The sequence below is a fragment of the Leptopilina heterotoma genome, unplaced genomic scaffold (genome assembly GCF_015476425.1).
Source record: "Leptopilina heterotoma isolate Lh14 unplaced genomic scaffold, ASM1547642v1 Lhet_278, whole genome shotgun sequence".
Classification (NCBI taxonomy): Eukaryota; Metazoa; Arthropoda; class Insecta; order Hymenoptera; family Figitidae; genus Leptopilina; species Leptopilina heterotoma.
In genome coordinates, this window is record NW_025110986.1 from 2,542,300 (window position 1) to 2,555,052 (window position 12,753).

General features: G+C 25.0%; 1 protein-coding gene across 1 annotated transcript in view; it reads left to right on the plus strand.

The window, feature by feature from the left end:
• Positions 1–12,753, plus strand: part of LOC122504066 (DNA polymerase theta) — a 40,277-nt gene that overhangs the window by 12,661 nt on the left and 14,863 nt on the right. Inside the window, exons 8-13 of the mRNA XM_043614950.1 lie at positions 3,267–3,540; positions 7,976–8,312; positions 8,679–8,820; positions 8,975–9,218; positions 9,357–9,498; positions 9,586–11,995. Coding sequence (XP_043470885.1) covers positions 3,267–3,540; positions 7,976–8,312; positions 8,679–8,820; positions 8,975–9,218; positions 9,357–9,498; positions 9,586–11,995 — 3,549 coding nt within the window. The remainder of the gene's footprint in view (positions 1–3,266; positions 3,541–7,975; positions 8,313–8,678; positions 8,821–8,974; positions 9,219–9,356; positions 9,499–9,585; positions 11,996–12,753) is intronic.

The following is a 12,753-nucleotide window of genomic DNA, read 5'->3' on the forward strand; positions in this document are numbered from 1 at the left end:
GGGATTTTTTTAAAAGTTTATTGAATTATCATTTTATAGGAGACTGCATTTACCAAAAGAAATAAAAATTCTAAAGATTTAATTAAAAAATACCATTTGAATCATAAAAAAATCGGACAAGTGCGAGTTTCACTCGCATTAAGATCGAGGGTTCCGTACACCAAAATAAAACTCATTGTTTATAAAAAAATTATTTCAAAAATTCTTACAAAATTTGAAAAAAATAATTAAAAAAATAGTAATATATTTTTTTAAATTTCGAATAAATATTTTTATTATTTTATTTTATTAATAAATCTTTATATTTTTTCTTTTATAGTACTTATCTTCGCCAATCACATTCTCTTTATTTTTTCTATAATTTGCACTTGAAAAAGAATATACAAGCTGAATCTTAACTCACCAGGTTTAAATTTATAAAAGTTAGAGTAGGGACAGTGTAATTTTTTCGAAAAATTCAAATTCTTGCCCTTCAATTTCGCAAATAACTCCGCCAATCAGGTTCGCTATATTTTTCCTGTAATCTTTACTTAAAACTGAAGATCCCTACCGAATTTCAGCTCAACAGGATAAGATTTGTAAAAGTTAAAGGGGTGGGACAGGGTCATTTTTTGCAATTTTTTCGAAAAAATTGATTTTCTTTCCCTCCTAGTTCGCAAATATGTCCGTCAATCGGGTTCGCTATATTTTTCCTGTAATCTGCACTTAAAACTGAAGATCCCTGCCGAATTTCAACTCACCAGGTTGAGATTTGTAAAAGTTAAGGGGGGGGGGACAGCCCATTTTGCGTGGCTGGGACGGACACACGAGTGATTTCATAAGGGTTCCGTCAGTACACCTATGGTGTACGGAACCCTAAAAACATACTAAATATTTAAACTTCAAAATTTAAGTGTCTTTAATCAATTTATTTTTGTCAAACAAAAGTGTCAAATAAAATTCAGTTCACTAATTGAATAATATTGTAAAAAAATTGTTCGATATATAGAATTTAGACTTTTTATCAATATTAAGTTTGACAATTTCATTAAATTTATAAGAATTTACAAAATGATAGAGATTTCTTGAAAAAATTTACATGTATTTACCATTTTTAACATCAGTTGAATTATAGAGGCACGTCCTCATCATTTTTCTTTAATTTGTAAAAAATTTCTTTGCGTCAAGTGGTTATCACACATAAATGGGAATACTCATAACCAAAATAATCTATCATCAAAACATTACTTATTATAGAAAAACAAAAGACGACGATTATCACGGTAGCAATTTACCTGCCTGTCTTACCACAGAAAAAGTACATACGGGAAAATGTTCATGATTAATAAAATGAAGAATATATTTTAGAACTATGGATACGGAAAAATTTTTGAAAATCCTACAAAACCGTAGGTTGAAAATGTACGGAAAAAATTTTCCAGGGAAAGTTCTCGAACTGTACCTGAACACCTGAACAGTGAGAAAAGAACATGAGAAAAAGTTGAGGTCTAATCCTGCATTACACTAAAGAAATTCTTGAACTTTTCAGGAATCTACTGTGTAGAGCAGGACAAATTCTCGAAGTTCACGGCAGATTTTTGAAAAATTCAGGGACATCTTTAGTGTAATGTAGAATTAGACCTTAAGTTTTTCTCATATCCACCGTAGGTACAGTTCAGGAACTTTGACTGAAAAAATGTTTTCCGTGTGCTAAGAGTTTTCGATAAAAATTATAATGAATTTAATGGAAACTTTCTGAACTTTAGATAGAATAATTGTTGAACTACTCAACAATCGCAAAATTTTAAATTGTCTCTCAGTTTTCTCTTTTTTACTAATTAATATTGGTATATATTAAACAGTAAAAAATTTTTCTCAAGAATTTAATTATTTCTGTAAGTTGCAAAATTCTTTAGATTTACTAAATTCTTTTGAATACTATTTTTAAAAAGAATCCTTTACTAGAATTCAGCTATTTTCATAAATTTCTATAAAATTCTAAAAAACAACTCAATTATTTTCAAATGTAATAAAATTCTTCGCAGACATTCAATTATATTTAAAAATTTGTTTAAATTCTTATCAAAATTTTAATTATTTTTATAAATAATTAAATTGTTCTGTACAATTCATTTTTTCGAAAATTTTAATAAAATTCTACGCAAACATTCAATTACTTTCATAAATAATAACATTCTTTGGAAGTATTCAATTATGTACTTTCATAAATAGTAAAATTCTTTGCAGAAATTCAATTATTATCAATAACATTTTAATAAAAATTAAATAATCAAATTTTCAATTAAAATTATTAAAAAACCTTATTTTCAAAAAATTTTAAGAAACTCGCCAAAAGAATTATTTAAACCGGGAACAAAAAAAAAAATTATTATTTACTCAAAAGGTAGATATATCTAAAATTTAATGCTAACATTATTGCTTAGTTTTTATTTTATGTCACTGAATACGTAATTCATAGAATATTCTATGAATTAATGAAAATCTATTGTTGATTATATGCAATAGAGATTATAAAAAATTATATCTTCCATTAAATTAAAATTATGTAAAATATTATTTCGCGTATTTAAATTTATGTTATTTGAAAAATATCCTATAAAACCATCACTATTTCAAATAAATAAAAATAATTCATAAAAATTATGAGAAATAAATATTATATTTTTAACGATTGTATTTCAAAATTAAAATATTAAGAATTGTAATAATGTTGTCATTAAATTATAGCCACTCACCTTAAGAGTAATTGGTGTTTATAAATTTTAAAATTCTATTAAATAACAATTATGATTGTATAAAGTAGAATTTGGGGGAAGTCATGCGCCCCGAATTTTTAACCACAAAAATAGAAACAACACTTTAAAACATATCTGTCAATCAAATCAAAACATTAATTATATAGAAAAACAAAAGACGACACTTTCTGTTCACGGAATAGCAAATTATTATTATGTATATATATTGTGTTTATTTTGGCCTCCGCAATGAGAACCTCCCCTTAATGTCTTATTCTATGTGCATTTAAAAAATTAATTTTGAGAATTAGATAATAACAGAAATCTATTAATTTATTAGTTATTAGTAAATTTTAATCATTAATTATTATTATGTTTAATTATTTGAATTGGCTAATAATAACTATAAAAGAAAAAAAAATAAATAGAAAAAATAAAAAATAATACAAATACCTAAATTTTGTTTAATTTAATTTTAATTAAAATACAATTTAGAGTAAAAATAGTTTTATTTTTAATTTTACTTTACAGGGGAAAGTATTCTTATTTGTAAATCAAATGAGAAGGCAGTTGCTGTAACTTTATTAACTGCTTCACTGAAGCCGATAGAATCTTGTCTGGAAGATTCTGGACCATTAATGCGATCTCTTCTCGAAGCAATTGCTAGTGATATTGTACGAACGCCTGAAGATCTTGATTGTTACATAAAATGTACTTTTATCAATTTACAAGAGGAAGGCGAGGGTTCAATTTCCAATGCAGTGAAGGAAGCTGTTCAATTTTTAGTGATTAACGAATTTCTAATGTGAGATTATTTTTCATAAATATTATCAACGTAATTACATACCATATTTTATTTATTTATGATTTAATAATAAATTCATAATTGGAATTAAACAATTACGAAATAAATTATTTATTATTTATTTTAATATTTGAGAAACTAATTAATAGATTAAATTTTTGAATTCTTTATTTAAAATTTGAAAAGTATTTTGAAATATTAAAATTTCAATTATTTTAATATTTGAGGAACATAAATAACTGAAATTTGATATTTTTTTCATAATTAAAAAATGTATTTAAAAATAAAATATTTTGCTATTTACATAATATTAAATCTAGCACTGCATTTCACGCGTAATTTTGTTAGTTTACTATAATGTTCTTAATTATATAGCAAAGATTATAATAATACTAGTAAATGATACGTATTATTTTGTAAATAAAAAAATTTTATACTTTCAAGAATAAACATCAATTTTTGAATGATTACAGATTCAAAATTTAAAGAATTCACTTATTATTAAGTACATAATTACATATAAATATTCTTGTTTATTATTATTCAAAAATTTTAATAAAATTTTAGCAAGAATAAAATTTCTCGAAAGAATACAATTATTTTTAAAAATATTCATTAAATTCAATTATTTTCAAGAATTTTAACCCTAGAAGGAGTGACTGGGGTGTCTGGACACCCCACGCAATATTCAAAATACGCCTCTAACTTAAAAAATGATTTTTTCGCTTTCAAACTTTAGCCATTATTCAAAAATTTTTTTAATTTAACAAAAAATAAATAAAACTATTGCTTTCCTGATTAAAACACCAATAAAATTTACTATCTTTAATTGACTTTACGTTAAATAGAAACCTTTTAAACAAGATTGAAGTTTGGGGTGTCTAGACACCCCAGTTACTCCTTAGAGGGTGAGTTAATTCACGTACTCCTTCTAGAGTTAATATAAATTCAATTATTTTCGACAATTTTGATAAATTATTTTTCAAAAAATCATTATTTTCAAAATTTTTAATTAAATTTCTTCAAAAAATTCAATTATTTTCAAAAATTTCAGAAAAAATTCTTCGAAATAATTTAATTATTTTTATGAATTGTAAAATTCTTCTCAAGAATTTAATTATTTCCATAAATAAGAAAATTCTTTGCAAGAATTCTACAATTGAATTTAATTATTTTCATAAATAATAAAATGTTTCGGAGGAATTCAATTAGATATTTTCAATACAATTTTAATAAAATGTCTCGAAAGAATACAATTATTTTTAAAAATATTATTTAAATTTAATTATTTTCAAGAGTTAAAACTCTTCAACTATTTTAGACAATTTGGATGAAATTCTTTTAAAAAAAATCAGTATTTTCAAAATTTTTAATAAAATTTCTTCAAAGAATTCAATTATTTTTAACAATTCTGATATAAAATTTTTCGAAACAATTCAATTATTTTTATAAATTGTAAAATTCTTGTCAAAAATTCAATTATTTTTGTAAAAAATAAAATTCTTCTGAAAAATTCAATTATTTTCAAAACAATTTTAATCAAATTTCAACGAAAAAATTCAATTATATTCAAGATTGTTTCAATATTTCTCTAACAGGTTCATTTATTTTTAAAAATTGTAATACAATTTTTCTAAACTATTCAACTGTTCTCAAAAGCTTTCAAAAAAATTCTTTGTAAATTTCAATTATTTTCAAAATTTTCAATTAAAATTATTTATAAAAATTACATTATTTTTATGAAATTTAATCAAATTCTTAAAAAAATGTAATTATTTACAAAAATTCTAATAAAATTGTTTAAAAGAATTTAATTTTCTATGAATAATTTTAATATAGTTTAATAGGAAAATTATTAATTACAAATAATAATAAACACGATTATTTTTAAAACTTAATAGAAAATCTTCATAAACTTCTATTTCTTTCAAAATTTTCAGTAAAAGTTGATAAAATTCTTGAAATGGATTCAATTATATTCAAATTTTTTTATAAATATTTTACAAGAATTCAAAGATTTTCAGTACATCGAAAATTTCATTATTTATGAAAATAATTGAATCGTGAATTTCGAAATTAAGGGCTCAACTCGGTTTTTTGAAATTTTACAGGAGACACAAAAAACTGTTTATTTTAAACAGCTTTGATTAAAAGAGTTCAGCTTTTTTTCGTAGTAACTAGATATGATATTTTATATTAGAAAATGATAAAAGAATTTTTCTTAATAACAGTGAGTTTGAGAAAATTGATATTATAGTTGTCAGAGTTGAGCCCTTTTCGAAATTCATGAAAAAAATTTAATCCTTTTAATCATAAAAATTTATTAATTAAATATTTTACTATCGAGAAACAATTTATTTATTTATTTATTTATTTAATTTTAAAATGTATTACATTTTTTTTAACTCAAAAACAATTTAGCATTAGGTTAGAAAACAATCAATCTTAGGTTAAAAGTCAAAGGAAAACCAACTTTAACACACTTTTTTCTGCTAAAAGTACCTCAGATGAAATTTTCCTTTTAAGAAAACGTAAATGGATGTGTAATAATGCAAAAAAGTGAAATTTGAAAAATTCTTGAATAGAATTTTATTAAAAGTTTTTTAAATAAATTGAATTTTTGCAAAATTTAAAAAAATAATTGTATTTCAAATAATTGAATTCCAGCGAAAATATCGTTATTTATGAAAATAATTGAATTCTTGAATTGAATTTTATTAAAAGTTTTTTAAAGAATTGAAGTCCTGTGAAAAATTCAATTATTTTTTTAAATATTTGAATTTTCTCGGAGAATTTTTACAATATTTTTAAAAATAATTGAAATTTTCGAAGAAATCAATTAAAATTGTATTGAAAATAAGTGAAATCCTGATAAGAATTTTATTGTTTATATAAAAATAATTGAATTTTTTACGAAGATTTTTAATATTTATAAATTGCGACTTTTTGCAAAGAGTTTTATTACAATTATTTTTCAAGAATATTGATATAAATTCTTCAAAACAATTCAATTATTTTAAAAAATTGTAATAAAAATCTTGCCAAGAATTTTGAAAAATACTTTGCAGGAATTCAATGATTTTCAGTACCTACCTAGGTAACATTAATTTTAAAATTGAAAACATTTCAAAAGAAACAAGTTGTTCATTTTATGACCATTTAGCTTCCTCAATATATAAAAATTGCGGTTTTGCAAACTTTTGAAAAACTATGTACAAAAGGGTTCGTCTAGAAGATTTGTTAAAAATAAAATTATATAAATCATTTATAAGTTGTATAAATATTTGATGAAATTTACACTTTCATTTGCCAATTGCTTCTATTTTATGATAGAATAATCATTTCAAAATATTAATATTAATATTAAATTAATTATGAAAAAAATACAAAATTTGAATTTTTTGTAAAAAAGAAAAATATTTATTAATTTTATAAATTTTGATAAAATATATACTTTGTATACATCAATCGATTCGTTTTCTTGTCAGGAATGTAATTTTGAGAATAATTAATAAAAATATTAACAAATAAAAAAATTATTTCAAAAAATACAAAAAAAAATTTTTTCTGAATTTTAAAAAAATTGTATAAAAAAAAATTTTGTAGATATTTTTGAAAATCCTTGTGTCAGATTTTAGGTATTAATGACTGCAATAAAACCTGCAAAATTTCAGGACATTCCATCAAAATTTGTATGAGATAATTTTGTACACAATTTTTGTGACATACACACACACACACACACACACACACACATACATACATACACACACACACATACATCTGGACATTTGCTCATAATTGAATATACATATGTTCTAGATGAAAATGAGTCCATATAACCTTCTTTTGAAAAATTGAAAATCGTCACCAATGCAAAGCTTCCTCATGAGGAAGCAAAATTATTCAAAAAGTTACACGGAGAAAAAAATCAAGCGTTTGTAGTAAGACATGGTCTATACTTAAAAAGCACGGCGCTGTTTATACTCGATTTGTAGAAATCTATGCTAAAAGAGTATAGGTCTCTACTAAAAGAGTATAGGTCCCTACTCTTTTAGCATAGATTTCTACAAATCAAGTATAAACAGCGCCGTGCTTTTTAAGTATAGACCATGTCTTACTACAAACGCTTGATTTTTCTCTCCGTGTAGGAAACAAAAAAGCAAACACCAACTAACTTCATACTGCGAACAAATTACCGGAATTCAACGATTGTTAAAAGATATAGATTAATTAAAAATAATTTTCAAAAGGTTTTGAAATATCAACAATATTAACTACTAATTAGTATTTACTATTTAGTTTTTATTATAAAGTTATTGTAATAATAAATAATAGTATTAACATAAAACATGTAATAAAAATTTTTTTATTTCTAATTATGTTTATTTTATTTTTTAAGATATAAATAAACATTTGATGTTTGAATATTTAGGTTGCAGGAGAGTGAAGAGGAGCATTTGAAAAGATGGAGTGCAACTGCACTTGGAAAAGCATGTCTCTCGGCTTCAGTTCCTCCCAAGGAGGGATTATTTCTCTTTGAGGAATTACTAAAGGCACGAAAGTGTATCGCTTTAGACACGGAATTACATGTTGTTTATTTGGTGACGCCTTATAATTCAGGATCGCAAATTGGTCAAATTGATTGGATGAATTATTTAGAAATGTGGTCGACATTGTCCGAACCAGAGAAAAGAGTCGCCAAACTTGTAGGTGTTGAGGAACGATTTTTACTGACTGCAGTCAGAGGAAGTGTCGCACCAGGCAAAAGTGTAAGGAAAATTTATCCTATTTTTTTCTTTTTCGTTTCTTAATTTCTCTTCTTTTCAGTTTTTCTTTTTTTTTCTTAATTTTTCTGTTTCTTTGCTTAATTTTTTCTTAATTTCCTTTCTGAATTTTGCATATTAATTTTTTCCTCTTGTTTTCTTAATTCTTCTCTTATTTTTTTGTTTCTTTTCCGAATTTTGAATGCTTCAATTTTTTTCCTACTGTTTTTTTCTTTTCTGTATTATTTATCTCTTGTTTTCCTTATTTTACTGGGTCAATTTTCTTCGTTAATTTAAAAAAAATCCTTTTACCAATTGTTGTTCGAAATATTTTAATATTATATTTCGTTTATTTGTTGTTTCTAAATATAGCTAAATATTCATAAGAGATTTTACACTGCACTCGCTCTCTACGAACTTGTGAGAGAAATACCTCTACACAAGGTTTGTAAAAAATTTGGTTGCGGTCGCGGATTGCTTCAAAGTTTACAACAATCGTCTTCAACTTATGCAGGTAAATTTTAAACACTTTAATTTTTTGAAATCACTTTATTTTCTAGTTGGAAATAAATTAAACAAAAAATAGAATCGTTTTAATAAATATTTTTTTGAAATTTGTAAAAAAAAATCTTTAGGGTTATTAAAAATTGAAATTTGATTTTTTTCAGGAATGATCACCAGTTTTTGTAAGCAATTAAATTGGAATAGTATGGAATTACTAGTTGCTCAATTTCAAACACGATTACAATTTGGAGTCAGCAGGGATTTAATGGACTTGTTACGACTTCCAAGTTTAAATGGCCTTCGAGCAAGAAGCCTTTATAAAGAAGGAATAACTAGTGTTGTTGAATTAGCAGTCGCGAGCGAACTTGAAATCGAACGAGCTTTGCACAAAGCTCTTCCGTTTGAAAGGTATTTTAAACATTAATTCATATTTTTTCGAACAAAAAATTCTAAAATTATTATTATCAAAAAGTTAGTTTTGTTCTTAAGCAATTTTTCTATACTGAATTAATTCTTTTTGGGATACAAATGAATTTTCTTTTTTAGTGAAAGGGAACAGAATGGAGAAGGACAATTTGAACTTGCGAGACAAAATAAAGTGAGAACAACATTTATTACTGGAAAAGATGGTCTCACTACTCGTGAAGCGGCTTTACTTTTAATTCGAGAAGCTCGAACTCTTCTTCAAGTTCGTAGATTTAAATCATTTTCTTTTAACCATTTGAATTTGTTTAAAGGAAATTTATTAATTTTTGTTGTTCTTCTCTATTTTTAGAATGAATTAGGAGTCCGTGATGTGCAATGGGAGGAGAAGCCCCCGAGCGTAATAAAAATTTCGCAAGGAAGCAATATTTCTAATTCAGAAAAACACCAATCGAGTAGTGAAAATCAGGAAAAAATCGATGGTGATAATCAACTGACACTAAACACTAAAAATTCATCAAATCTTACCAATAAAAAAATAGATATTTCCAAAAATGATAAAAATATTACAAGAAATAAACAAGAATTGACAATCGAAAGGACAAAAATTTCACAAAAATCCCCGAGAAATGAGGATATTGAAGAAAGTCGTCACTTTATTCTCGAACCATTGGTTTTATCAGAAAATACTATTCTGCCAATTTCACAAAAAAGTGTTTACGAACATATTGACAAAGACGTGGAAAGCGCTTTAGAAGAGATAATTGTCAATAATATTTTACTAGAGAAAGAAAATGAAAATATTAATCACGAATCTTTCGAAAGTCCAAATTTATTCGACAGCGAATATTCAGTCAACGATTGTAGTGCTTTAGAACAAAATGTTTTGGGTTCATTACGTCTCTCTGATTTTGAAGCAACGAATGTCTCGTCAAGAAAACAATCATTGCCGTCAACACAATCAAATAATCAAGAAACTAAAACATCAGAAACAAACGATTCACCAAAATTGAATTCTTGTTCAATTCAAGAAAAAGTCCAATTGAACGAAAATTTCGTAGCTATTGATTTAGAAACAACATTCTTCGAGGGAAGTGCATTTAACACAATTTTAGGAGAAAATAAAGTTAATTTAAACGTAGGAAATATTCACGAATCATCAGAAATTCGTGTATCCGATTTTGAATTAACAGCACCCGAGAAACGTAATTCAATTCCCAAAAATTTGGAAATTACCACCGAAAATGTACCCGATATTTCTGGAATTCGAATTTCTGATTTTGAAGTGACACTCACTCAAAATAAATCAAAAGAAAAATTACAAGAAGAGAAAGAAATTGAAAAAGTTTTAGAAACTTGGACAAAATCGGATATTTTTACAAATTCAGAAAATCATTTAGAAGATCATCAAAGAATTAACAATCAAATTGAAAACGAAAGTAATAAAAATTATCTCTCAGGAATAAATGCCTCCGACTTTGATATAACAGACAAAAATGACGATACTGTACTCTTAAAAACAGACGCCAGTGATTTAAATATAAGCATTTTATCTAAATGTTCCTTGAATACAACTTTAAAAACAACAAAAGAACTTTTGTCCGGAATTAATTTATCCGATTTTCTAATAAGCAAACCGCCAACGATTAATGTAGGAAAAACTGATCGAATTACCGAAAATCAAGCCGAGAGTATAAAACAAAGTGTAAGACAAAGTCAAAAAGAAACATCGAAAAAAATTACTAAAGAAATTTCCAATTTATCGAGAATCAAATCAAATATAAATATGAATAACTTGGAAATAACGAAAGTTAAAGTCGTTGCGAAAAATTCTCAAGAGGCAAAAACAAAACCCGATAGTTTATCATTTTGGGATCAAGATTCTTGGGACGGTGTTCAAATGAAAAGAGCAATTTGTGGTGAGAAGAGAAAAAATGAAAATGGTACAAAAAATGAAATATTGACGAAAAAAAAAATTGTGACGAAAGATGTAAGAAAAGGAGGGAAAAGTACAATCGGAAAGAGAAAATTTTCCGTAGCGGAAGGTTCTCCGATTGAAATTCAAAGCAGAAAATTTTCCGTCGCCGAAGGTTCTCCAATTGCGAGTATTGAAACATTCGCCAAACGTCGTACTTCCATCGTAACAAGTGATTCAGATTCCGAAGATATGTTCGTATTTCAAAAAAAGATTAAAGCCTCCTTACGAACACTAATTAATAATACAAATTCTGAGAAAATTGAGCCGAGAAATTTGGCAAAAACAGATTTTTCAAAAGCAGGACCAAGTAAAATTGAAATGAAAAAAACACGTAAAACATCCGTTGAAAAATTAATTCGATCAAATTTAACAAGTGCTTCGAGTTATGATGATAGTATCGTATTTTCTGATGACGATGATGATGATGATGATGATGATGAAAGTACAATAGAAAAATCAGTAGAGAAAAAAATCCCCAAATTATCCAACAGTCGAAATAATCGTGAAAAATGGAAACCCGCTAATATTATATCGAGTAAAAAAAAATTAACACTTTTGAAACAAAAATTAATGAAACGAACGGACATTGCATTGTCAATTCATTGTGAAACAATAGTTGAAGATAAGGTTATTATTGGCGCGAGAATTCTTGGCGTTGAAAATAAGGAAAATGAAAAAAAGATGAAACATGAGAAATTTATTTACAAAGATAAAAAAATTTGCGGAGTAGCAATTTCATGGGGATTTCAAGCTCTTTATTATATTCCACTTGACAATGAACCAGGTTTGTTAAACAATATTTTTCAATTATATTATATACCTACTATGAAATGTTACGCGCGTTAAACGTGATATTCCATTTATTATTATTATGCAAATTACAAAATTTTTTCATTTTCAAACATAGATTTTTGAATAATTTCATAATCAACATTTAAAAAATTCACTTATTAAGTACATAATTAATTATTATTGTTTATATTTTCAAACGTTTTAATATAATTCTTCGCAAGAATTCAATTATTTTTATAAAAAATAAAATTCTTTGCAAAAATTCAATTGTTTTCAACAAAATTTTAATTAAATTTGACGAAAGAATTCAATTATTTTCTAAAATTTTAATAAATCCTTCAAAGCAATTAAATTATTTTGATAAATAGTAAATTTTTTTTCAAAAATTCAATTATTTTATAAAATTTTAATAAATCCTTCAAAATACACTACCGTTCGTGAGTATCAGGACGCCCCTTTTTTCTTGAGTGGAAAAATGCTTAAAACGTAGAAAATAAGAATGACAAAAATTTTTCGTATTTTTTTCCTGAAAGCTAATGAAATTATGAAAAGACTGACACCTGATTGAAGAATTTTCGAATTCTTTCTCGAAAACTAATTAACTTTTTTTAGCGCTCTTGGTCTTGTTTCAATCTCTGTTCAATGTAGAATCTAAATTAATTAATGTATTGTGATATAAATTTTTCCAAAAAAATTTGAAACTGTGAAAGTCGGATAAAAAAATTTTGAAAAACAGATTGACACTTTTTC